Source organism: Pleurodeles waltl, chromosome 8 (genome assembly GCF_031143425.1).
Source record: "Pleurodeles waltl isolate 20211129_DDA chromosome 8, aPleWal1.hap1.20221129, whole genome shotgun sequence".
In the NCBI taxonomy this organism is placed as follows: domain Eukaryota; kingdom Metazoa; phylum Chordata; class Amphibia; order Caudata; family Salamandridae; genus Pleurodeles; species Pleurodeles waltl.
Genome location: NC_090447.1, coordinates 1,148,457,251 through 1,148,482,070, shown reverse-complemented (window position 1 = coordinate 1,148,482,070; position 24,820 = coordinate 1,148,457,251). Strand labels below are relative to the sequence as shown.

The following is a 24,820-nucleotide window of genomic DNA, read 5'->3' as shown; positions in this document are numbered from 1 at the left end:
AGGAGGGTGACCTAAGTAGGCTTGAGGATGACAAGAGGGGAAAAGCCGGTCGCTACCTTGGTGAGGTGGCAATCCAGGCAAATTTTATGCTTTTCCAACTCAAAATAGGAGTAGTCGAGGTTGCGACTCTTTGCTATGGGACGGTGCTTGTTTAGCAGGTCCTCCAGAGGCTCCCTGTTGCAACGCATACTGATTCACATGATACAGGATTTTCCAGAGCTGAGGCCCTTCTGGATGGGGGTAAGAAACAGGGTGTCCAGGGTCACAGATACCATAACAGACCATACCTCATACCAAAACTCACTGTGTTAGGCATCTGGGGTGAACAATCACTGGACAAGTATACCCCTCTATTCTGCAACATGGCTATAACAGTGACTAGGCGGCATGTGGTTCAAAAAGCGAATGGTGCCGGAGTCCCGAGAGTGAGGTCTGGGTCCGTAATATGGAATGGTGTATGAGGGCGGAAGAGCAGTTCTACAATGAAAGGGCCTGTCCAAACAAGTTTGAGAAAATTTGGGGAATGCGGGAGGCTCCTAGTTAGGACATAGAGTGAGACCAGGAGGGAGCAGTGGCTATCAGTTGTGGGGGAAACCCAGTTGATAACTGAACTGCCCTGGGAGAGCATCAGGCCTCGGGTAATGGGCCAATAGCTATTGACTGTGAGCCATGGCGGGGGGAGGGGTTGGGCATGGTGTGTCTCTGTTTACCATGTGATGCCTATGGGGGTGGGAGCGGTAAGAAACGGTAAATCGTCGGGGTTGTTTGCATCTCTACCTTAAAGCACAATAAAATGTTTAATAAAAGATACTTGTGAAGATACTACGGAAAGAACATAATCTAGTCTGCTAAGAATGCCCTGACTTCATTACCGTGGGACACCTAGTAGAGAACAAAGATATGCCTCAAGCATGTCTTTGCCGCTGTGTATGAGCGTACCTGTACGTCGAGCAGTATAACACATGTTCACAGATTCTAGTGACATATCACAGTAAAGGTACCAGTTTATGGTTTCTTTAATTTCCCTTTCTTACAAGTGCTGTTAAAGGAAGGCTATTTAGAATAATTTTATTATGTAGAAGAAGTAATGACTTTGGTTCTATTAGTGCTGAGTGGGCTTCCTGTCTGTCAAAGTCAATTTACGACACGTGTACTAATGTGAATTGCTACAGGATGTGTTAGCTAACATTTTCTATGGTTTCACTAAAATAAACCTTTTGTCTGTTGGATTCCCCCTGATTTTTGGAAATGTTTTTAGAGAGTAGTATCAAGTAGACCTTTATTAAAATAATCCATTCATGATTATTTCTAGCGTTTCCTGCACTGCTATATATTTTCTAATGATAAGGTATCCTGTTAATACACAGTCATATTTCGCCCTAAAGTAACAGATCACGTACCTCTGCATCCATTCCAAAAAGACATGAAAAGTGCATTTTTCACATAACAAAATACACAATACATCCAACACTAATAATAGAATTTTAAAATAGGCCTAGACTTGTATAACAGTTAGTGCAAATATCTGTCAGAGTTTCACTTTTTCAATTGATAACCCATAACCTGTTAATAACACTGCAGTATTTGACAAAAATAATTTTGTCATCATGGTGTAAGCCACACTCACATTATCGTTCTTTACATTTCCTGTTTCATCCCTTAGGGCTCTCCTCATATAGGCTTTCCTCTCCCTCTTTCTTGAGAGATCTCTCAGTTACAGCACTTACGTAACACTGTTGTTTGAGTAGGGGGCATGTATGCTTAAGCACACATGTATGACACTCCCTAGACAAGGAGGACTGGGCATGCCAAACCTACATCACTGCTACAAGGCAGCCCAGATATGTTCTGTATTAGAATGGCACTGTGGAAAGACAGACAAGATATGATGGTTCATCAATCAGAATCTGACAGCTTGCCCGCTGGGGAAAGCCTCTAGGTCCTGAAAAAGCAATAAGGTTGAAATGTGCAGATTTCACCCATAACCAGGGTAACAAGAGAGATCTGGGATAGCCTGGTGACACCCAAAGAACTTTACTATGTTCCCAACTCCCCTGGACCCTTTTGTTGGGAAATTAGACTTCGCTTCTTGACTCAATAGAGCTCAGTAACAGCATGGAAGACACAGGGATAATTCAGGCTCTGGGACTTCTATCACAATGGAGAATTGTGCTCATTTGATAACATCAAGACTACCAATGGTGTCTCGGAAGGAGCAATATTGTTACCTCCAGATTAGACACTGGGTTATACAGCCCCACATAAATGAGGGAGTAACACAGGACGGAGCCATTCACAGGATTAGAAAAAATCTTAAAATTCTTACAAAACAATTGCATGAAATCTAGTATCCAGAATCTATGCGCAATACTTAACACAAACCACCTCATTTGTGCTTCACTTAACAAGAGCACCTGGATACCCTAACGGATGATAAGTTGTGCCATACAAATCTGCATAACACAACAAGAGCACTGGAGGGAAGAAACTTTGTCTCTTCATCTCACAAACTTTGGGACAACATCTTCACACAGGCAAACAACTTTGCCCACCATGCACAAGGATGAAATCCCTCTACAAGTTTATATATTGGTGGTACTACACCCCACTACGCCTGCATAAGTTAGATAGGATGCAACCCATGACGTGCTGGAGACAATGCAGGGTACAAACTTGCATATACTATATGCATGCCCGAAACTCAGGGAATTATGTGGGTATGTGCTAAGCACAATATCTCATATTGAAGTAGGGGACACAGGCAGAAATCTGGCATCTTCTAGGGATTCCATTAGCAAAATCCTACCCTTTACACTCGGTCAAAGGGAAAGAAATCTCATAGCTGCTACTAGCCGCTGAACAGACCAGACTGGAACTATGGGGAAGTACATTGTTACCAACCCTGGAACTGTGGTTTCAGAGACTCTGGCATCAACTTGTCCATGACAAAATAGCATATGAACTAAAAGAAGACTCTCCGAGATACATCAGAATGTGGGATCCAGTTCTTCTATATTTGAATGAGAATAAAGGGTTGTACTGTTCCAGCAGGCGTCATGTCCTGGGTCTGCGGGACAGTGAGAAATGTACGTTAAAGAAGTTTCAAACATAACAGAGGATGGGGGTGTGATGGCTTGGGTGATCAAAACAGACCGATCTTAAGCAGAGATCTTCATTGAGGGGCAGACGTGGGTTTCACGGTGGGTGGTTGGAAGGGGGAGGTTTTCATACCATGACGGCTATGCCTGTCTCAATTTATCTACTAATAACACTGACTAACACTATTGAAACCCAAGTATTAGTCCCTAGGTGCTCGACTCTTTCCAAATTCTAACATTTTCATTTTGTTAACAGAGAACCTAAGACAATTTTTAAGTGAGTACTGCACAGTAGTGGATTTCAATGTTTGGAACTCGCTTGGTGCTTTGTAACACCAGTATCAAAGTATTGGCATACAATAAAAAGGGTAATGTTTAATTAGTTCCAGTAGTAATGTAGGATGTCATTCATTATGAAAACTGAAGATTGCTGGGTAGACAGCAAAGGCTTGTGGAAGTCTTCATGTGAATAGAGGGGAGAAAGTGGCAAAGTGTTGCTGGTATTTTCTGATTAGTCTGTTACGGTAGAGCTAGTTGAGACTGGAGGTTGACTGGAGGTTAGGTGGAGGCGTTTGCGACTGTTGAAAGATGGTCAGTTGTAGTTGTTGTGCTTTGTTATATCAGAAGCTGCTGACATGTCTTATGTGGGTCAAAATTATATTTGAGTTGGTTATTTAAACCAAGTCATCTGTGATTGCCACCATCCCTGTCTTAGCGCCACAGAAGGAAAGGATCTTGATTTACATCAATGCAGAATGACGAAATAGTCTAGGATTGACTGCAGTCGTCTTTGCTGTCAGCAGATTCGCTTTAACGCACAAATAATGATTTTTCAGTCTGGGCCTAATACAAGCTAGTTTCGGTAGTTGTGGTAAGATGCCTTGTAGGAAGACAAGGAAAGTCCTTGCAGGTTCTGAGACTTGGTTAATCTATTTTTAAAAAAAATGTAGGGATGAGTGAGCTAGGGAAAAGATGGACTTGAGCCTAAAGATGGCCTCCTTGGCTTCCTTCAGCCAGAAGCAGCAAGAAAGCTATAAGCCCCTGAACAAGTCAGGACCCTCAGAGGTTAAGGTCTTAAGATGTGAACCAGAGTGAACCCTCCATTGAAGTCAGAACTTGGCTTAAAAACACCTGAATACAAAATATTTTAACCTACCTTCAGCTCATCTCCACACAGACAGAACAAGTGTTCAGCAAAGAATGTAGGCCACAGGTTCCTCCCTACATCTGACTGAACATTGCCCACATCGCCGCAACCTCAGCCTTTTTTCATACCATTTGTATTTACTTACCACACCTTCAGAACTGACAGATAGGCAATGTAATCAAAGTCTTTCACCTTAGTAGGTGCAGCAAGTGCTGTGTATCTCTGGACACGTGTTTCTGGGTTTCGCCCGTCATCAGCAGAGAGCACCATATTTTGTGGGGTTGCTTGAAATGCCACCAAAAGTCTTCTCAGGTTTATGTACCACTCTGGCGCACAGGTGCCTCACCAAAGCTCGTCAGCCCGTTAGCCCGTTAGCTCAAGGGAGCCGTCATTTGACACAGTGCAAAAAAAAGGGAGCACACTGCCTATATATTTGAGGAAGCAAAACAAGCAATAGCAAACCCAACAAAACTGGACTTGGTAGGCCTACAATATTTGTATGTATTTCTCTTTTTGCAGATGTAGATAGGAAAAGTGTAAAAGTAATAAGTAAAACATGTAATCATCTAAAAAGGGTGTGTATGTGTTTGCAAAAAACAAGAGGAAAAAAATGAAAACTGAGGTTATCCTCCCCGCTCTGATACTGAAGTTGACTACTTTTTAGATCAATGTTTATATTTGCAAAATCAAAATGCCTTCATCATTCATAGTAAAGGGAGTTAAAAGCTGAAGTAGGTGGACCCATTGACCAATTGCCCATGCAGTATACTGTAGTGGAAGCAAATGTGAATGGCACTTGAATGTACAGTTTCCCAGCTTTCATGAATGAAAGTTTGATTTCAATTAAGCATCCAGAGGCGATGAATATGCATTTCTTTCTCCTTTTTATTTGCTCAACTGACCAAGAAACAACCATAACAATACAAGTATTACATTAGTCCTTCAAACAAATACTAGTCCACCAATCAACATCTGGGATTTCATACAAAACAGTTCTAAAAAAAAAAAAGTGCTTTCTCTTTGTTCGTGATTCAGCATTAAAAAAATTCTTCCCACACATATCTTATGTTGCATCAAATAATTGAATCATGATCATCAAACTCAAATGATCGAAATAAAGCAAATCTGTACTTAAAACATTCATAAATCAGTCCTCCGAAGACATGGGTACGATCCACCTTCCATGCGGTGCTAGGCAGATAATCCTTGCCTCCGTATCCTTATAAGAAGTGAAAGTTTCCTTCATGAAGGCTAAGAAATGTTATATTCTGTGTCAGGCAAGAGGCTCAGATTATGCAGATTTAAGGCTTATCACCAACAGTTCAACTCCCACTAATGAAATAAAGTAGAACTTTTTGAATGTTGGCTTTGAGGACCAACTAGTTACTTTCAAAATACCTGCCAGGCAGCTCCCCAGAGCAAAAGCCATTGATGCCGTAGCCACTCTTCCTGAATATCCACAAAACGGAAGGTGTCAATGTCTGCTTTGCTCATGTCAACCCCACAAAATTAAATGATGGACGTAGGTTTGAAACTTTTCAAACACTCACAGTGCATGACCCAGTGGACCCACCTCGCTACCATGGGATGTTAAACCAGTCTATATGATTTCATAATAGTGGTTAACAATTGTCGTATGCCCGGGCGTTTGACCTCCTCAGTTCAGTCATGTCCTTATAGGCCCTGAATCATCTCACCACAAACAATTTTGGGTTGTTCAGAAAAGTCAGATATTGGACTATCTTGGTGTTAGACTTGGTTTACTAGACACTGTAAATCAAACCTTTTGTGGTAAAGATCGTAGATTAGTGGTACCTAACATTTTGATTTCTCTGTACCACCACTTAATCATTAATGGAACCCGGGGAACCTCACTGAACCCTTATTAGAACATTGGAATGTTGGCATGTCCATTGAAGACAATGGACTGCTGCGGGCTTTTACAGGCCGGTAAAAGGCCGCAGCGCCAACATTCCAATGTTCGTTTTGTTCACAGCAACAGCTGTGAACAAAGCCTCACGGAGCCCGAGGGGATTTAAATCCCCTCGGGCTCCGTGAACATTTTTTTTTTTTAATAGAACATTCTGCCCTGTGTGGCAGAATGTTCTAATAGCCTTAGAACCCGCCGTAGCGGGCACTACCGGCTATTAAAGTCTCTCTCCCTTGTTAAATGCCCTCGCCTTCGGCTCAGGCATTTAACGCGGGGAGCGGGCCTTTAATAGCCGGTAGAGCCCGCTACGGCGGGTTCTAAGGCTATATTGTATGGGTACTCAAACATTTTCCCATGGGCCAAAATGTTTTGTCTCTGATGTGACCAAGGGCCGCCTTAATGCTAGCTGTGTGGCACTCGGGAGGAAAAAGTTCCACAGGGTGGTGCCAGTAAGGTGGGTGTACTGGAAGCAAAACATGTACAGCTGCTTAATTGCACAATGTGAAACCAGAACACCTGGAATTAATCCCAGTTGCCCCACTTTACCAAATTGTGTGATCCTAGGCAATTGTTTTGTTCCACTTTCCCTTTTTCTTCCTTCATTATTATTGCATATAAAAGGATGTTGAAATACATGACCTAGATGTGCAAAACCTTCTCCCGTGTTTGATTTAATGAGCTATAATGTTGTTCGTGTATAAGAGGAACACAGCCCAAAGAGTGCACTTAACAAGTGACTTGCATCTTAGCTCACTATTGACACTGCTGTTAGGGTGGGGAATAAAAATGAATGTAAATTCATGTTTTAAAACTATCGCTTAAAAAAAAATAGTTCTCAACGCACTGATAAAATGTGATGTACGAAGGTGAAACAGAATATATGTTAATGAAATACACTTTCTGAATTTTAAATTGATTTTATCATAGTTTTACATTTTTGATGCAAGAGGTCTTTACAAATAAATGTGTTTCTGAAGTTAAACAGTGCAGGATAACCTAGTTAACCTTTAATATAAGGCTTGTTTCTTTATTTAACTTCTTGGTCAATGTTAGTGCTGATTCAAGAAAATGGTAGCCCAGTGTTGCTTTTGACCTGGAGGCTGCATGTAAAGGTCAGAGGGGCTGCACTTTGAGTATGACTGCCTTATTGGAACCTGAGGACCCCAACTGAGTCATTGCTGGAGGCTGGGGGCCGACCTAAGCAATTTCAATGAATTTAAGCGACAAACAATACACAAAAATATAGAAACAAGCATACATCAGACAAATTAATGGAAATATTTGTCACAAACAAATATTTTTTTAAAAATCTAAAATTAATTTAAATAGGAAGATTGAAGCTGTTCTAAATTCAATTTAGCCACTCATTATCCATACTATACTCTGTTTGCACTGCTCCACCAATCAATCTGAGGATACTGACTTCATTTTTAGACTCCAATTTAAAATCCCTTCACATTTACAGAAGGTTTTACATTTTTCAATTTATATTTTGCTTCTTTATAAATACTTTATTAAACTGTTAATATTATTTAATTTTCTCATCAGCCATGAAACCACTTGATTAGGCATTGCCGACCCTGAGGGGTCATCAGACCACAAGTAAAGGACCACTGTCCTATTTGATATGTACAATGCTAACTCTAACACTCTTAAAGATCATGAGACATAATTAAATTGCCAGATTACCTGAAGTTTCTCTTCTGTACAAAAACTGATTATCCTAGCAGAATTCCAGGAGCTTTAGGACCAAATTCACGTCCCCACAGTCTGTTGTACTTTGGTTCCGGGAGCACTGACCATCTGCTTGGTCAGTACTGCATCTGTTATCTCTGACAAAACATTCTAGATGTGCACTACATCTTCCTCCATCGGATCCAGATCTGTCCAATACACAAAACACAGGACCATCTGACTTGTAGTGAGCTATAGGGTTAACTGTGAATTCCAACCACGCTTTTTCAGCAGGTTCTGCAAGATCCCCGAGATCTTCCACGGTCTCCAGCAATCGTCCATGCCCTCAATTGTAAAGTTCCTTCCCTAGCTAATTGGTGCACGTTTCCATGAACATCCTTCAGAATGTTTGGGCACTGAGGAAGAATGATTGGAGAACTTGAAGAAAGTTCCAAAAGAACTGGAAACCCAACTTCCAAATTCAGCACTGCTGTCACTAGCACCAAATATGACTTTTATCTTCTGACCTGTGCTGTAAGTCTTTTACTTATCAAAAATGGCAGAAACACGTATGATAAGGTTTGACTCCGATCCTTGAGTTCGGTCTCCAAATGTAGAACTTAAGAAGTTGGTGATCCAGCTGGGACACACATAGGCCCATCTGTCATGGACCCCACTCGTAAATTATTCTCTGAAATACTCCAGTTTACAGTTTCAGTGCACTGAAGTTGTGCAGGTGCCTGGAGTTCCAATCCAGTTCTCTTCCTTGGCAAGTAGTTTGTAGTGATGGATGTCCTTCTGTCTAGGCAGACGTGCCAAAAGTCTTTTTGATCCTATACTCCCCTAGTTTATTTTTGTATTGGACTGCCAGCACATTGTCCATCTTCAGTGGAATCAAGCATAAGACTTTTTCCATCATCATGCACTTCACTGCAAACAATCCCTCTAGAAGTCAAGGCAATTTAATATGCATTTCCTTTTTTTTTCTGAAATAACTCCACATTAAGATCCCTAGATGGAACAGCATGTGCCTGTTTACAACCATGTCCTGTACGGAATCGGAAACAGCCTTGCCATCCTAGGCTTCCATGTGATACGACCACCACTAGATCTCCATCCTGGCCTCTTCTGTCAAGTGAACTTCCATTACGAATGTCAGTCCCACCCTAAAATATGAGACTTTGAACTCTTGTAGTGCAGACACCCTGAGAAGACAGCTTGTATTGAGTACACAAATATCCCTACCAGCCTGGCCAATTACATTAATGAGGCCTGTCTCTTTTCCAGCGTTCTCTGCACGCCCCTTCTGATGGCCATCATCTTCTTTGCGGGAAGTTTTAGCGTCTCTTCGACCAAATCTATGACAAAGCACAGATAAACCATTCTTTTGAAAGGGGTCATTTCTAATTATTGTACATTGACAATATATATCCCAGATCTTCTAGCAGGTCCATTGTCAAGTCCCACTCCTTCAGCTGATGTGTGAGCTTTTGATTTGTCGGAAGGATTGTCTAAATAGACGATAAGTTAGACACAACTTGCTTGTAGAAATTCTATAGTTGACTTAAGCACCTTTGTTAAGTGCCATAGTGTAGAGGAGAGGCCAAAGGGTAATACTCTTAACTCATACACTTGTTATCTACACACAAATTGGAGAAACCTCCTGCGGGGGACAAAAATATGGATCATCAAGTGTGCTTTTTTCAGATCTAATATGACCATCCAATCATTTGGTAACCGAATGTCCCTTAGAAGGAACATGCCTTCAATTTTAAAATGTGAGTAAGCCAACCATTTCTTTCTTTCAAGCTGATCGCTAGGTAATGACCTAGGTCCTTCCTTCCACCAGAAAAAAATTGCTAAGAAATCTCTTTGGGAAGAACAATGCAAGAATTACCCTTGCACAATAAATAAAGTACCTCTTGATCTGCTAGGTACTGCTCTATTTCTGAGAAGGAAAGGAGATGGGAGTATCATCCCACAACGGAAAGATTGGTATTCTGCTTATCCCTCTATCCTTCTCCCTCCGGATCACCTTTCTCTCACAGTGTGCCCACTTAGTCACTTCCTTCCACCATCTGTACACATCTGGGCCCCCAGCTGACTTCCAACTCATTTGTCAGCTTTCTACGAGTGAGAATTAAAGCAAATCCATTAACTTGTTGGTGACCTTATAAGCAGTGTTGCGTTTGTGGAGACCCAGCAGGCATAGCTGCAGTGTGTATTCAAAGTGTCTATCCATAGCTCCCCAGATAATCCGCAAAACTGTATCTCAATAATGGGTAAGCACAGAGCAGTTCCACACATGTGGTAAAAGTCGCCTCACTCTATGGCACAGCGGGGGCATGCCGATAATGTTCCAGGAAACCTAATGTGTATGCGTTGCGGAGTAAGGTTTGCTCAGCGCAGAAAGTAAAACGGAATCAATTTAAATGAGCATTGTTTGACACAGTGGGGGTGGAAACTAACGTCCTATTCCAGGCTGCTTCATGAAAAGAGGGCCCAAGGTCTGTCACCCACCACTGGTGTAGCAAAGGCAGATCTAACCAAGCTCATGTTTTAGACATTCCATGGACCCAGAGCCCCACCAAGTCCACACCTTACCAGTCAATGCCCCATACAGGAGAAAATGCCCAGCCGGAAGGTCATAAGAGTCCCCCAATTCCAGGAAGGGGATGAGTTCACCTCCTTTATACAGGTCACCCTTTATAGTGAATCCCCTCTCGGTTCACGTGTACAAGCCCACCCAGTTCCCCGGTAAAGGCCAGTATTTCGTAGTCAGCATTGGGAGTTTGGAGGTATAAGGGGCCTTCGTGTGTGTACTTTAGAGTGCCTTTCCCCAGATGTGCCTCACCATTATAATCAGTATGTTCTCATTACGCACCATTGACGTGGGATGTGGTGTCAGTAAAATCAGTTTCAAAAGATCTGGGGACTGCAGGCCACGTTCTCTGTGACACAGGGCGTCCCATAGATGGGAACGCCACCTGGCCACCCGCTGCAGTTCAGGTCTGGGGCTGCCATTCCCCCTTTGTCCACTGAAAGCTGTAGCTTCCTGCTTCCTTAGAGCTACTCATTGTCTAGAGGAGCCATAGTACAAAGACAAGAGTACTCCATTTAGAAAGAGCGGTAACACTACCATCTTTGAGATCACTTTCTGGGTGCACACTGATAGGGGGAGTGTAGTCCTGAGTGTGCCAGCACGGCTATAGCCTTTCCATAAGCCTTTCCATAATTTCCCTTAAAGCGTATTTCTGCCGTTCTGTTAATCGCCACACCTAGGTATTTAATAGCAGTCTGCTCCCAGCACAAGATTTTTTAACCCACGTTAAGCATAGGAAGGAGGCTATAGGAATCTACCAATCACGGATCCTTATTCTTCTTGGGCAAGGATATTATCACAGCATCTCACAGGGAGGGCAGGAGCAGACCCCACTCTAAAGTCCCTTTATAGACGTCTGTCAACATAGGGGCTAGGGCTGCTTCATAAATCTCGATGGGGAGCCCATCTGACCCAGGAACCATACCCAGAGCCAGCTCCTTGAACGCACCCTCACCTCCTGGATAGTAATAGCTGCACCTATTTGCTCTGCAATCGTGGGTTTCAGGATTGTGGATGAGCTATATACTGCAAAATATCCACTTCTGTGACCACTGTACCTGCTGTATACAATTTGCGATGGTACGGAGTGTACACCCTATCAATCTCTACCTGTGAGAACACATGCTGGCTCCTCTTGGAGGAGCCATGTCAGCATACTCCTCGGCTTCTCTTTCCGCATGGGCCCGTTTGATATACACCCTGTATTCATACTGCTTCAGGCGCTCTACCAATACAAATAGTTTCTACCTTTCCTCCAGTAGCCGAACCCTACCTCCAATCATCGCTCCCAGATCTGGGGGCAGATTGTCAATTACTCTCTCCTGTTCTTGAATATCCATGTGTAGTTAGGTGCGTATGCCCAGTTTATTAGAAATACAATGTCTCAGCACGGTTGTATGATGGAACAGCGCCTTCTATTGCAACGCACGCCGTGACCACAGATATGTTAAGAGGATGCCATTCACACACACAGCCTTTACCACGCATACTTTTACAACAAATTACATTGTAAAAGCATGTATTTTAAAGGCAAATGGTGGCATGCTATGCAACCTACGCTAAAACAGTATGCTCCTACCCTCTCCCCCCTCCCTGAGTCCTGAAATTGTCCCCTAAGCCCAAAAAAACACAACCACTCATCGTCCCCAAAATCTGTATGATAGGGGCACTATAAAATATGAAATCAAGTAGAATACTTAATATGAAGAAAAAAAATCCACTGCGTATTATGGCGCTACTCAAAATGAAGGAAACTTTGTTGGGTATATTTAGGTCCAAACAGGAAATGCTTAGTTCCTATGGGCGTATTAAAGAGTACAGAATTTCAACATTGTTTTGAAGAAGGAACTGCTGACAGCGCTGGGGGCTGAGTTTGCTCATGCTGTCTGCGCAGCTTATAAAATCAACTAATTTTCTCCCCACTTCTTTTATGTATTTTGCCGCCCTCAACCTAAAACCAAAGCCGCCAAGCCCTTAAACTGTCACCTCCACCCTAAACCCTAAACCCGCACCCACCCACCTTTTCCTAAAACAGTAGCCTCACAATCCACGGTGCAGGTCGTTCTGAGGAAATTGAAAGATCTCTCCGTTTCCTCTGACAACCCATTTCTTTTACTATCATTACCATGCATAATCCTAGCATTGAAAGCATTCCTACCTCACCTAATTGGCAAGGTTGTCCTAGTCCGGACGAACAATGACAACCATGCATTATCTACAAAAATCGGGTGGACACATTCTCTACAATTAACTCGCCTATCTCAGATAATTTGGAAATGTGCTTTGCATCACATCATTCACCTGTTAGGTCAGTCATAACAAAGAGGTACTCCAAAAAAGAGAGGGTCCAAAGACACAAACTTCCTGTGTAGAATGCCTTATTAATGACGTGGGAGCTTGGCCAGAGGACATGGACCCAAGTCCTCCACAAGAAATACAATGATAAAGAAAAGGCAAGGTCCCACTTAAAAAGTCTTTTTAAAGTCAATATGCCATAGGTTCAGTGGATTTGATGTATGAGATTACGACAAAAAGCCTTTGTTGCTCCAATGAGAATTTTTATTTCAGGAGACAAGTATCTGTTAGGTCAGTACCTTCCAGTAACAGACGACTTTGCAGATGTCCTCAGCAGGATGCAGCAACATGTCCACAAGTGAGAACTCCCCCCCTAAGTCCTCCTTCTATAATTTTTTAGATGGGGGGTTCCCTCGAGTAGATCTCTTTGCAACCATAGAAAACGCCAAATGCCCAAATTTCGCATCCAGGTTCCCACACCCACTATCTAAGGGCAACACACTGTAGATTCATTTGTCAGGGATATTTGCCTATGCTTTTCCCACTCTCCTTCCATTTCTAGCTCAAAAGCTAAGGCAGACATTGCTCACTCTAGTACTAGTGGCTCTGACATGTGAACCAGGGCTGACGGGCCCAATATTACTGGACCTTTCTGTAGTCCCCCACAAGAAGATTCCCAACAGGCCGGACCTTTGCACTCAGAACCTTGGAGAGATGAGGCACCCAGATCCCAAGGCTCTCAACCTGGCGATTTGACTCCTGGGGTCATAAATTTGGTTACCTGAATCTACCACCTGAATTTATGGCTATTCTCAGGGAAGCTTGTAGTCATGCCACACAGCTAAATGGAAGAGGTTTATTTGTTACTATCCTTTTAATGCCACTGTATAAAACACTGTATTTTACCTGCTTCATCTACAACTATCTGGGCTAGCATTCACCTCCATATGGGTACATCTCACTGCATTAGCTGTCTATCTACAAAATAAGTAACACATGTCTCTATTCAAAATACCAGTCATTAAAGCCTTCATGGAGGGGCCTGAGAGTAATTACACCACGGGTTCCAGCTGCACCTTCATGGAATCTTAACATTGTTCTTACACGACTCATGGGCTCTCCATTCGAGCCCCTGCATACCTGTCTCCTTCAATTTCTTTATTGGAAAGTGTAATTTGTAATTGTTATTACCTCACTTAGATGTGTTAGCAGGCTTTAGGCATATACCTTGGAACAAACTTTCTTCCAGCTCCAAGGAGACAGGGTGGTCCTATGCACCAAACCTAAATTTCTACCAAAAGTTGTTTCTGACTTTCACCTCAGTTAGTCGAGTTACAGTTTTTTCTCTCAACGAGAATTGATTGTGGAGAGTGCTCTCCACACATTAGATGTCAAAAGAGCCCTTATGTTCTACAAAACAAAAAGTTTTAGAGACACTAAACAACTATTTGTTGCTTTTTTACCACCTCAAAGGAAAGCCTTTATCCAAATCAGGTGTTGCCAGATGGATAGCTAAGTGCATTCAAACATGTTTCGCTGAAGCCAAACTAATTCTTACCTACAGCTCCTAGAGCACACTGTACTAGAAAGAAATGAGCGTCTTTGGCTTCCCTAGGAAACATTCCAATAGCTGACGGATACAAAGTAGCTACATGGTCTACACAACTTACTTTCACAAAACATTACTGTGTGGGTGTTCTAGCACACCAACACGCTAATGTAGGTCACGCAGTGCTACGCACACTTTCAAAAGCCCTTTTATGATACAGAAAGTGTTTTCCAAGTCATAAAGGGACTTTTGTACATGGTCATGCGCCATTCTGTGGTATTAACCCCTGTGTTTTTGTAAATTGCAGCGTTTGCAACCTAAAAATGGTTTTGTGCATCTGGTCCCCTAGTTCTCTAACTTAGTTCTAAAGAAACTCTTATAAGAACCCACATAGTGATAGTTACTAAAGGAGCATTCAGCAATTGGTGAAAATAAACTAATTTCTATTAAAAGCCAGTACTGAGATCTGTGGGCTTCCAAAATCCTTGATCACTGAAAAGCTTAAAAATGTCAATCACCTGCTGTCATTTTATATCACACTCATCTACCCATCACCATATGTCATGTCTCTATCAATCTATCCTCCATTCCCACTCTGACTCATCCCAAATCTTTCTAGTACTTTCATCTCCTAAATAACTCTGCCTAAGCTATTCCCTCCGCTTTCACATCTAACTCACCAAACCTCACTTTACTACCATGATCTCCCAAACAACCCTACTGTATTCTCCCTCATTTATCTCACCCTGCTACTATGACCTCCCTAACCCCTTCCACAGACTCCTCCCTCCTCCATCCTCCCTTTACTCACTTCAAGCCTAAGTCCTATTACAATAAACTCCCAATTAACACTGCTGGATTCTTTCCTCCTCCACCCCTCCATTACTCCAGTCAATCTAACTAACAAACTCTCATATCCACTGCTCAAATTAACTCATAATAATACTAAAACTGTACTCATATTTCCCTATACTAATCCACCACTAATTCTTGTTGGGTTCCGGAGTAGCGTGCAAATCGAGGAAAAGCGCTTTGACGCCTTGTCAGGGGTAGTAAGCGCTATATATTTATACTATTACAGTACAATACAATAATCCTTACCATGCATACCATTGCAAGATCATTTGTTGTAATGGTATGCATTGTAAAGGCTATTCGTGGTAATGATGAATGTGTTGTAAAGCATGCGTATTAAAGGGTAGTCGGGGAAACAGCTGTGTTGTAATGGCTGTTTCCCTCCCAGCACCCTTACCTTGAGTGCCTCCCATTCCACCGCAAGGGAGGACGCTGTGACCACATGTCCCCGCCACTAGTTGTGGATCACATTCTCCAATGATGCTTGGAATGCAGGGCCTTCCAGAATGGCGGGATCGAGGCACCATTTTGGGACATTAGCCCTATAAGGTGACCATTGGTAATTGCAGAGCTGGAGTTATGATCAGAGTATGTCCTTTCTAAGTACTCTGCATCCACCACTCGCTCAGCCAAGGTATCAAAACAAAAAATTAATCCAGATGTACGTCCAGTCCATGCAACCAGAGTGAAGGAATAGGCCTGTTCCCCGAAATTACGTGTCCGCCAACAGTCTACCAGCCCCCTATGCCCAATCCACTCTCGAAAGGACCCTGCTATTTTATGTGCCATGGATGTTGACAGCGGGGATAAGACCTGTTCAGTTGGAGAGCTGCCACACAATTAAAATCCCCACCAACAAGGGGCCAGGCTAGTCAAAAAGTCATGTTGGTCAGTGTTTGGGGCATATATATTTAGCGGTGCAATGTCCTTCCCATCCAGTCAACCCATTGCTAAAACATATCGGCCCGCGCGGTCCACCACCACCTTATACAATTGGAATGGTACTCCAGGTCATATCCAAATCAGGGCACCTTGTGCAAATGCATAGTAGGCAGTATAGTAAAGTTGTCCCCGCCAAGAGCCCTGCCCTCGCTGCCCATCAAAAAGAATCTCTTGCAGGAATGCTATCTACACCCCTCTACGTTTTATGTATGTGAGAACATTATACTGTTTTGACGGTGTATTCAGTCCCCTCACATTCCATGTAATCACTTGGACACTGTCAGCCATTGCTGTTTTAAAGCATGCATGAATGTGCTCCAGATCCTTCCCTGCCAGTTACCCACTGCAGTACCACCATCCAGTCACTTACCACAGCCTCATTCACCTCATCCACGCCCATGAAAAAAAACATAGCTAACCAACTGGATACCCACAACCCATTCCTCAGACTGTGATATGAACACATCCTGTCCCTACATCTGTAGGCAATGCCACAAACTAAAGCCCCATTATAAAGGCCAACAAGATCTATTACGGAAGGTTCTGTAGGGGAGAGAGACTTGCCAGTCCAATATTGTCTGCCCGAGCATTATCCAATAAAGAATCTTGTCAAAAAGCTGTTCCCCCAGCCCCATCACACTCTGCTCCTCCCCTGCCCCACCATAAATGAAGTAAGATGTACAAGGAAAAAACAACAACCCCCTGATTACAAGTCCACAGGTATAATCAACCTGACCGTAGAAAAGCAGCACAGCTCAGATGAGTTTGTCTGCCCTGTGTGGTGTAACTCCCGGCAGGGTGTTGTCCAGTCCTGGTATCACCAAGGTCTATGAGCTTGAGGAAGACCCCTTGCTCGATTGTGGCCAAGGAGTGATGATCCATCTCTGGATCCTAATAAGGCTGCCACCTCCACTGCCCTTGTCCGTTTAGCTGCCTCCTACTGCTTTGTGGGTCAGACGCCCTATGCCTGCTGGATCTCCTCTGCCTCAGTTGTTGCTATCCAGGCCATTCCGGTGGGGCTAATCGCAGAGTTGTCTTGTCAAAGAGTTCCAGCCAATTCCCATGCCACCGCAGTGTCCAAAAAGACGTGGGTCTCATCCTCAGCCTGTACTCTCAGGTGGGTTGGGGACAGTAGAGCATACAGTAATCTCAGCTCCCAAAGCTGCTTTTTCTCATCTGTGAAGGATGCCCTCTAGGACTGAACCTGAATGGTGAAGTCCGGATAGATAGAGACTTTAGCATTTTCCACAGCAAAGGGGCCCTCAACTTCATGCCTGTTGCAAAAAGAGATCTCTGACCCAAAAACTTAGTAGTCGAGCAGGCACTGGATGGGGTGGGCCCTGGCATGGGTGGTCAGGCAGGGTACTTTATGTGCACATTCTGGTATGTACAACCAGAATATGCCCTCCGGGGACACAACCTCCTGTAGCCAGTCCTCCAAGAAGCTAAACATGGATTCATCCTCCACCTTTTCCAGCAGACCAATGATCCTAATATTGTTGCAACATGCCCTCCTCTCCTGATTATCAATCCTGGCCTCTAGCCAGCGAGTGTGTGCCTCCAGATTGGTGATGCGGCGATCCATGTATGCCGCTTCTGGTAATAGGCTTTGGAGAGTAGACTCAAGGTTAAACACGCGAGCCAACATCATCTTCTAATCCTCCCAGATAAGGCCCAATTCCACCTCTATTGAGTTGATTTTACCCTCCAGCCTCTCCCCAGAGGCGTTGATCCCTGCCATCAGCTTGTTGAACTTGTCATCAAATCGGTAGGCCATGCTACTCCAGGTTGCCCTGCTTGATCCCCTCTTGGAGGATGTGCTTTGAGGAATCATCCTTTAGTCTCTGGGAGTGGCCCATAGTGCAGTGCGCAGAACGGAGGCAGTCCACCACATGCAACAGTTATGAAAATATAACTACATATAGCACTTCCACAGTGTCCGTGTTATGAGGTAAACCGATAGGGGTCAGAGCAGTCTTAAAAGAGGAGGGGCTGTTTACCAGCAGGCACAGGCAGGTATGTCTCCTTCCTACCCTGTGCTTTTCCAGCATTGACTCAAATCCGGCTCCCACCATCTATCCGACGACCAGGATACAGCTCTCCTCGCATCTGCGCGAAGCAGAACAGTGAAGGTGGTCACAGGCTGATCACTGCCCCTTCTTTTAGCACAGCCAGACCAGCAGCACCCTCCGTTGAGTGTGCCACTTCCCCACAGTCCCAGCAAGCTCTGTGGGGGGGTGTACATCAGTCTTGCAGAAGGGCACTGGTGATGTGTACCAGTAAGGAGGGCCACACACGCCCAGTAATCCAAGCAGATAAAGAAGGGGAGGGGGGTGCTGAGGAGTGAGTAAATCCAGGGGTCCCCTGCATCCCAGCAGTACATCAGTCTCTCAGACTCTCAAGTGCGCCCATCTCTATTCGCCCTGACTACTGGGGCTGCTATCTGCCCTCCAGCCAGCTCCATCATGTGGTAAGGGGGCCCAGGATGTGGCAGCAGCAATAGGGCAGGCGCTGCTGTGCCGTCCTTCTGGCCTCTTCTGTTCTAGCACCCGTCTAGGGCCACTGGCAAATGGAGAGTGGGCAAGGCCACAGGGATTTGGCACTCATATAGTTTGGTAAAGGAGGGTAGGCAGTTTGCAGCCCTCACAAGAGTAAAAAGAAGACGGGGTCCTCTCACCTGTTGCAGCCCGGGTCCCCGGCGGTCCAACTGTTTGTGAGGGAGATGAGAAAAGCAGCGGGCTTTGCAGCATTTAGCATGGAGCCACCATCTTGAGTTGGCAGGCAACTCTGATACCTCTCAGCTCTGCGCAGTCCTTGGTGGCGGTCCGGCCTGCTGAACGAAGGTCATCACATGCCCAGGGTCTACGCCCAGAGCACCCGCCGCAGTCGATGTCGGGCAGGTATCAGGGGCCGTACAGGGCCGGGGAGTCGCAAGGGGGGCGGGGAGCTCTTCCCTTGCACTGCCTAAGGCATGGCAGCAGGCTGCGCATCACCCCTGCCAGGTCCCCTCCACCCCTCACTGACTTCAGCTGTAGAACCCATGCATCCTTCCATTATTCCAACAAGAAGTGAAACATTCCCTCTACTTTTGGTTGGGGGAAAACAATACTCCTTTCCTGTGGTTCTTCTTAGTACGTTAATTCCCCCCAGAAAACTCCTCTGCTTCTGTGACCTCTGTCAGCTCCTAGGATTGGGAAGGAACCTTTTTCTTTTGATCTTGCCACTGTAATGACTTTCTACCTTGCTTTCTTTGGGATTCTGGAGAGTACGGATGACTGGTGGAGCATACCCTGTCTTTACCAGCGTTCTTTGGTTCAATTACAAATTTAGTTATCAAATTGGCCATTTTGCAATCAGTCTCCAGTGTTAGTGCTACCCTACCATCCAATAATGGGCTCAGGCATTCCGCTTTCAGGCATCCCCTGATGTCTAGGGCTTCCTGATGCTGCTGCTCACATATTGACCTACCTTTGCCGCCGGTGAACTGGTTGAATTGCCTTCCACCCTGGGCTAATGGGTGCCCTCTGGTTGCCCCGGTAAACTATAACCTGGCTCCTCTACTCGGTCCTTTTGGGGAGGTTGCTCTGATTCTTCCCCATTCCCGAGGTCACCCTTGGGTGGACATAAGTTCCATTCTCTCAGGAATTTCAAGAGTGGTCTTCAGCCTGCATCAGGTGGAGGGTCTTAAGATTTTGGCCTTTGCCTTATGTCGATTTTTAGTGCTCCCATGGAGTTCAGAGAGTCAATAAGGCCCAATGTCTTCCACATAGGCGGTGCATGCAGTATCTAGCCACTGGTAAATTGAGCTGTCTGCTCACGGGTTCCAGGACATCAGTATGGCCTTCTATAAGGATGCATCAAGAACATCCATCATCATTGGGGAGAAGACTTTGTTCCTCACATAACTCCTCACGCATTTCTTTCCTATATGCACCTGCCATGGTTTTCAGGTGAGGGCAATGTTTTATACCGGCCTATACTGTTCACTGGTCAAACTTCTGCACCATAATTCCAGAGTAAGGTCTGGCCTAAGGTTCCAAGTGGGGTAACACCTCCTTAGAAGGAACAGCCCTTGGCTATAAAGGGCAAATTAATACCCTGGAGCTTGTCCAGTAATTTTCTGTGTTTACAATTTAATATGTATTTTTTTTTTATAGAAGCCATTTTGAAAGTTGGCAGTGCTGGAGGTCGGTTGCGCCTCCTCTTGTCTCTTCCTGAAGGGAAGACCAGTGAGATGCGAGGACACTGTCGCTTGTCTGCACAGTTCCCGTAGCGGTGCAGAAGCACCACAGTGCTCCGGCACCACCAATCTGTCCCGCGGAAAGCCTCTGTGGTCTGGTAGGGGCTGTGTGCTTCTTTGGTCACTGAACCGCCACGGCAGGAGACAGTGCAATCCGCCCAGCAGCTGTGGCTTTTACTATCGTTGGCTTACTCACCGATGCACCCCGTCACTCCCCAATTAAAGGAGAAAAATCAGTAAACAATACCTTGACAGAAGAGCGTTACTACAACAGATATATACTAAATCAGACCTAGTTCTTGATAGTGCGCCATCAGCTGGGTAAACAGGTTGTGGTTAAAGGAGTTTGTGCTGCTAATTTGTAACATCTGTGCCTAAATATTTTATTTTCTCGGTCGGATCGTACCGCCACATCAGAAAATAAATTAATTTATGTCTCCTAAATTATTCAGGCATGTGTATTGGTAAACACTTTGGGCCCGATTCACAAAGATCCACTGCAGTTGTGGCAGATTCTCTGCCATGAGGATTCTCATGGCAGAGATTGCACCACGAGCGCAGAGCGTCTGCCATGACTGCAGAGGCTGTTTCTGAACCGGGCTCTGTCTGTTAGACTTCACGTGAGGCGGGGTCGAGTCCAATCACACTTCAGCACTCTGAAGTGGCCGAAAGAGCGAGACTGCTACATAAATAAATGCTAGCGAACCACTGAAGGCATGAGTGTTAGCTGAACTGTTAAACAGAGTAGCAATTTACATTGTTAGCCCTAAGGTTAAGAAATTTTTCTAGAAACTTCTAACCCTGTGATTGATGTGAAAATTACCATGGCTGTGTTAACATGTTGTCACATTCCTAGGTTGTTGATTGCTTATTTCACAAGTCTTCTGAAATGTGCACTGGAAACATTATTCAGCTAATCTTTTTAATAGTAATAGAAATCTCTGACAGGGACATGTTCTGTTTTCTGTTTTTTTTATATTTGTTTTTTTCCTTATTAATGTGTTTGTTTTTCACTTTAGAGTGATGGTTACTTCTGTGGTCTGAAGTACATCGAGGACGACATGAGCTTGACGAAGCCATATGCAGACTCCTCAACCGCTCGTTACCGCTCAATTGAGGAAAATATTCAGATCCTGGAAGAAGAGGGGCTGGAATTCATCAGTGTCCCTGTGCCAGATTTCGCTAGTAGCGACCCTGCTGACATTGTTCATGACTTCCACAGAGTAAGAGGAACTGTTTATATAACTAACATTGGTTATTACTTTTATAGAGAAAGATCACAGATTTTACTATCACTAATAACTCTGACTCTTTAGCATATGGTAAAAGAGTCATCCTACCATGTGTTGGCAGCAGATACACTTGCTTTGCACACTCCTGCCATTTAGTGTTGGGCCCGAACTCTCACTTTGTTTTTCTCGAGGAAGTCTTTTTGGTCCGCGTCTTATCACCTACTCCTCGAGGCATTGTGCATGTTCAACTGCTCCTTTGTTAGATTTTTTTTTTTTCCGTCCTTGGACTCGGATGGACTGCATCGGAGCTCTGAAGGTTTAGACACCCAAATGGCCTGGGGATGCCTAATGTCAGTTGGAAATGTGTAGAACACTTGGTTGTGGTCGACTTTGAAATTCTTCATCCTCCACTCCTGTCGAGAATGTGCATCTCTGGGTAATGGAGGCTAAAAGGGACCACTTATTTACAAAGTGCCCTCGGTGCGTGATGAAGTACAACTACTCTGTCACCCACGACGTCTGCAAAATGTGTTTGTCACAGGAGCACAAGGATCAGGACTGCATTGCGTCCTGGTCCTTGTGCTCCTGTTTAAAAACAAGAAAACACTCAGAAGCAGACGGGATCTGAGACTAGCTCACACAATGGAGATGGAGACAGAAGCAGAGTTCTCTCAAGAACAAGCTCACAGCAAGGGTGAGTTGGAAGTCATCATCACACCTGCTCAGGGGGTTACATCATGGCCAGCTCGCACTGTGTCACCTCTGATCAGTCCAGTGGGAGAGAAGAGTCAACGTGCAGGCACCTGCGTCAGGGCCCAGAATGAAGACAATGCCAAGGACCTTGAGTACAATTAAACCAGCCTGATTGAAGAAAATCTTACATAGCAATCCACGCCATGGTGCACCACAGCCCTCGGGCTCTGGTCAACATCGAGAGCGTACCTGGGAGCCAAGATGGGACAAGAAGATTCACGATCCCAATCTGGCGACCATGCATACAGGCCAGGAGAGTGTCTAAACAGCCGTCGACGTCAAGCCACACATCGCCACCGAAGAACCACCTGCACCAAGCCTTGATGCCAGAGAAGCACTTGGATCTGAAAAAACGCTTGGCGTAAAGTCATTCGGAATCCAAACAATCATTGGCTCTGAAGAAACAAAAGGAACATGGTCACTCTTTGACGCTGAAGAAAACCAACTCCAACCATGACAAAAACAAAAGTGACTTCCCTAGCCACAGCAACAGTACCAGATAATCAGGCAGCAGGGTCACAAAAACAAGTCTTACAAGAGGAAGAAGGCAATGCTTTTTAAGGTCTGCACAGGTATATGCAGGAAAAGCACCATAAGTAGTCATCCAAAAGACAGGGCCAACAATTGGATGTGCCACAGCCTCTACCCAAGAGAGTGGCTACTGAACATAGAGCCACAAGCCCCATACCTTTACATCACCCTCTATCCCCACACATAAGATCACCCTCACCTACTCGGGAAGATGAAAGAGGGGATAGCCCTGAGCTTGAGGAGTATCACTCAGACTCTCAGAAATATACCCACCTTAGCTCAGACCCATGGGATGACAATGACGTGGTCCTTCCGGGCACGGACATACAGCTGTCAATTTCAACAGAAGCTTCTCCACCTGATTGCACCTCCTCATATCCGTGTCATACATAAGGCTGTGGAATACCATGAGACCACAGAGGAGGAAATTGATTTCTTGGTGGAAACACTTTCAAAAACTGACTGTACGGTTCAGTATCTACAATTGGTAGGTTCTATTTTAAATGTAGCCAAGGACATTTTTAAGGATCCTGTCAAATCCAGGGTACTTACACCAAGGCTAAAATGCGAATGCAGGCCTTCTCCATCAGACCCTGTATATATTACGTGGCACCCTATTGCAGACTCTCTAGTTGTCACTACAGCTCATAAAAGAACTGGATTGGCCAAGCTCCACCTCCTGGCGAGGAGAGTAAATGCATTGATGCAGCGGGGAAAAGGGTGGCTACAGGATATGCCAGTCAATGGCTGATAACTAATTCTGTGGGGTTATTGTCACACTGTAACAGGGCCATATGGCATGAGATGGAGGCCTTACTGCAACATCTCTCAGACCAATACAGGAAATAGGGGGAAGATCTAGTTGCAGAAGGGAGACAGATATCAAATGTAGCCATGTGATGTATGTTAGATACTGAAGCACGAGGCATTCATTCATCTGTAATGCTCCGTAGACATCCATGGCTACGCATATCTTGGTTCAGACCAGAAGTGCTACAGCACAGTTTGCACGTTCCTTTTGATGGTGAACAGCTGTTTGGCCCAGAGTTTGACACAACTGGAAAACTTAAAAAAGATACAGGAACAGCCAAGTCAGTGGGAGCCTTGCATTCCACAACACAAAAGCAACAGTCCTTGTAGCTCTACCAAGGGAGAGGGGCCTCTTATAGTAAAAGAGTACCACACCAGAGAGCCCAAGCTACCAATGCTAACAGCAATATCACCAGCAATCAGGCAAAGGCTATTACTGAGGTGGCTATAAATCACGAGGCAGAGGTAGAGGTAAAGGAATGCCTATAATGGGAGCCTCTACCACTGAACAGTGACTCCCCAACCATTCCCCCTGACCACACATCACCTGTCGGGGGAAGGCTACATCACTTCCGTCAGTTGTGGCCAGAAGTGACTGACATCATCACTCACGGATATTGTCTGGAGCTCAAACAACAACCTTCTTAAACCCACAGCTTGTTATTTTCAGACAGCCTCATAGCTCAGTTTTTTGCTTTCCAGTCGCTCCCAGTGTTGCCTAAATGTATATTTTGTCGGTGGACCATCCCTAAAGGATGGAAGACTGAGTTGTCGTGATTTGAACTCATGACCTGCAGATGACCTCATATGTCCGTGATGAGCGCTCATTTACTGAGCCACATAACATTTTTAATAAGTTAGCTGCCGCATTTCTTTTGCTCAACTGCGCCGTCTTGTGGCACTTTTGAGGATTAGTTTATCGTTACATAGGCGATATTGTAGGGGGCTTGTGCAAGCTAAACCTATGCATGGCTGTGCTTGGTCTTTTAGTAAACAGCTGTTAGTGTCCCACATATTGTAATCTGCCTTGTAGTGTATTTCTACTCCAGCAAGTGCATGCACACCAGACTGTGCCAAATTATAGTACTTGTCACTTGCCATCACATATCCAGTTATAGTCGTACCGTTTCTTAAATCGTACTGTGGTTGAGATGCAGCACCT

The 24,820-nt window shown here is 44.6% G+C and overlaps 1 protein-coding gene across 1 annotated transcript in view; it reads left to right on the top strand.

The window, feature by feature from the left end:
• ITM2B (integral membrane protein 2B) overlaps positions 1 to 24,820 on the top strand; it is a 144,118-nt gene that overhangs the window by 82,025 nt on the left and 37,273 nt on the right. Inside the window, exon 3 of the mRNA XM_069205382.1 lies at positions 21,352 to 21,555. Within this exon, the coding sequence (XP_069061483.1) occupies positions 21,352 to 21,555 (204 nt within the window). The remainder of the gene's footprint in view (positions 1 to 21,351; positions 21,556 to 24,820) is intronic.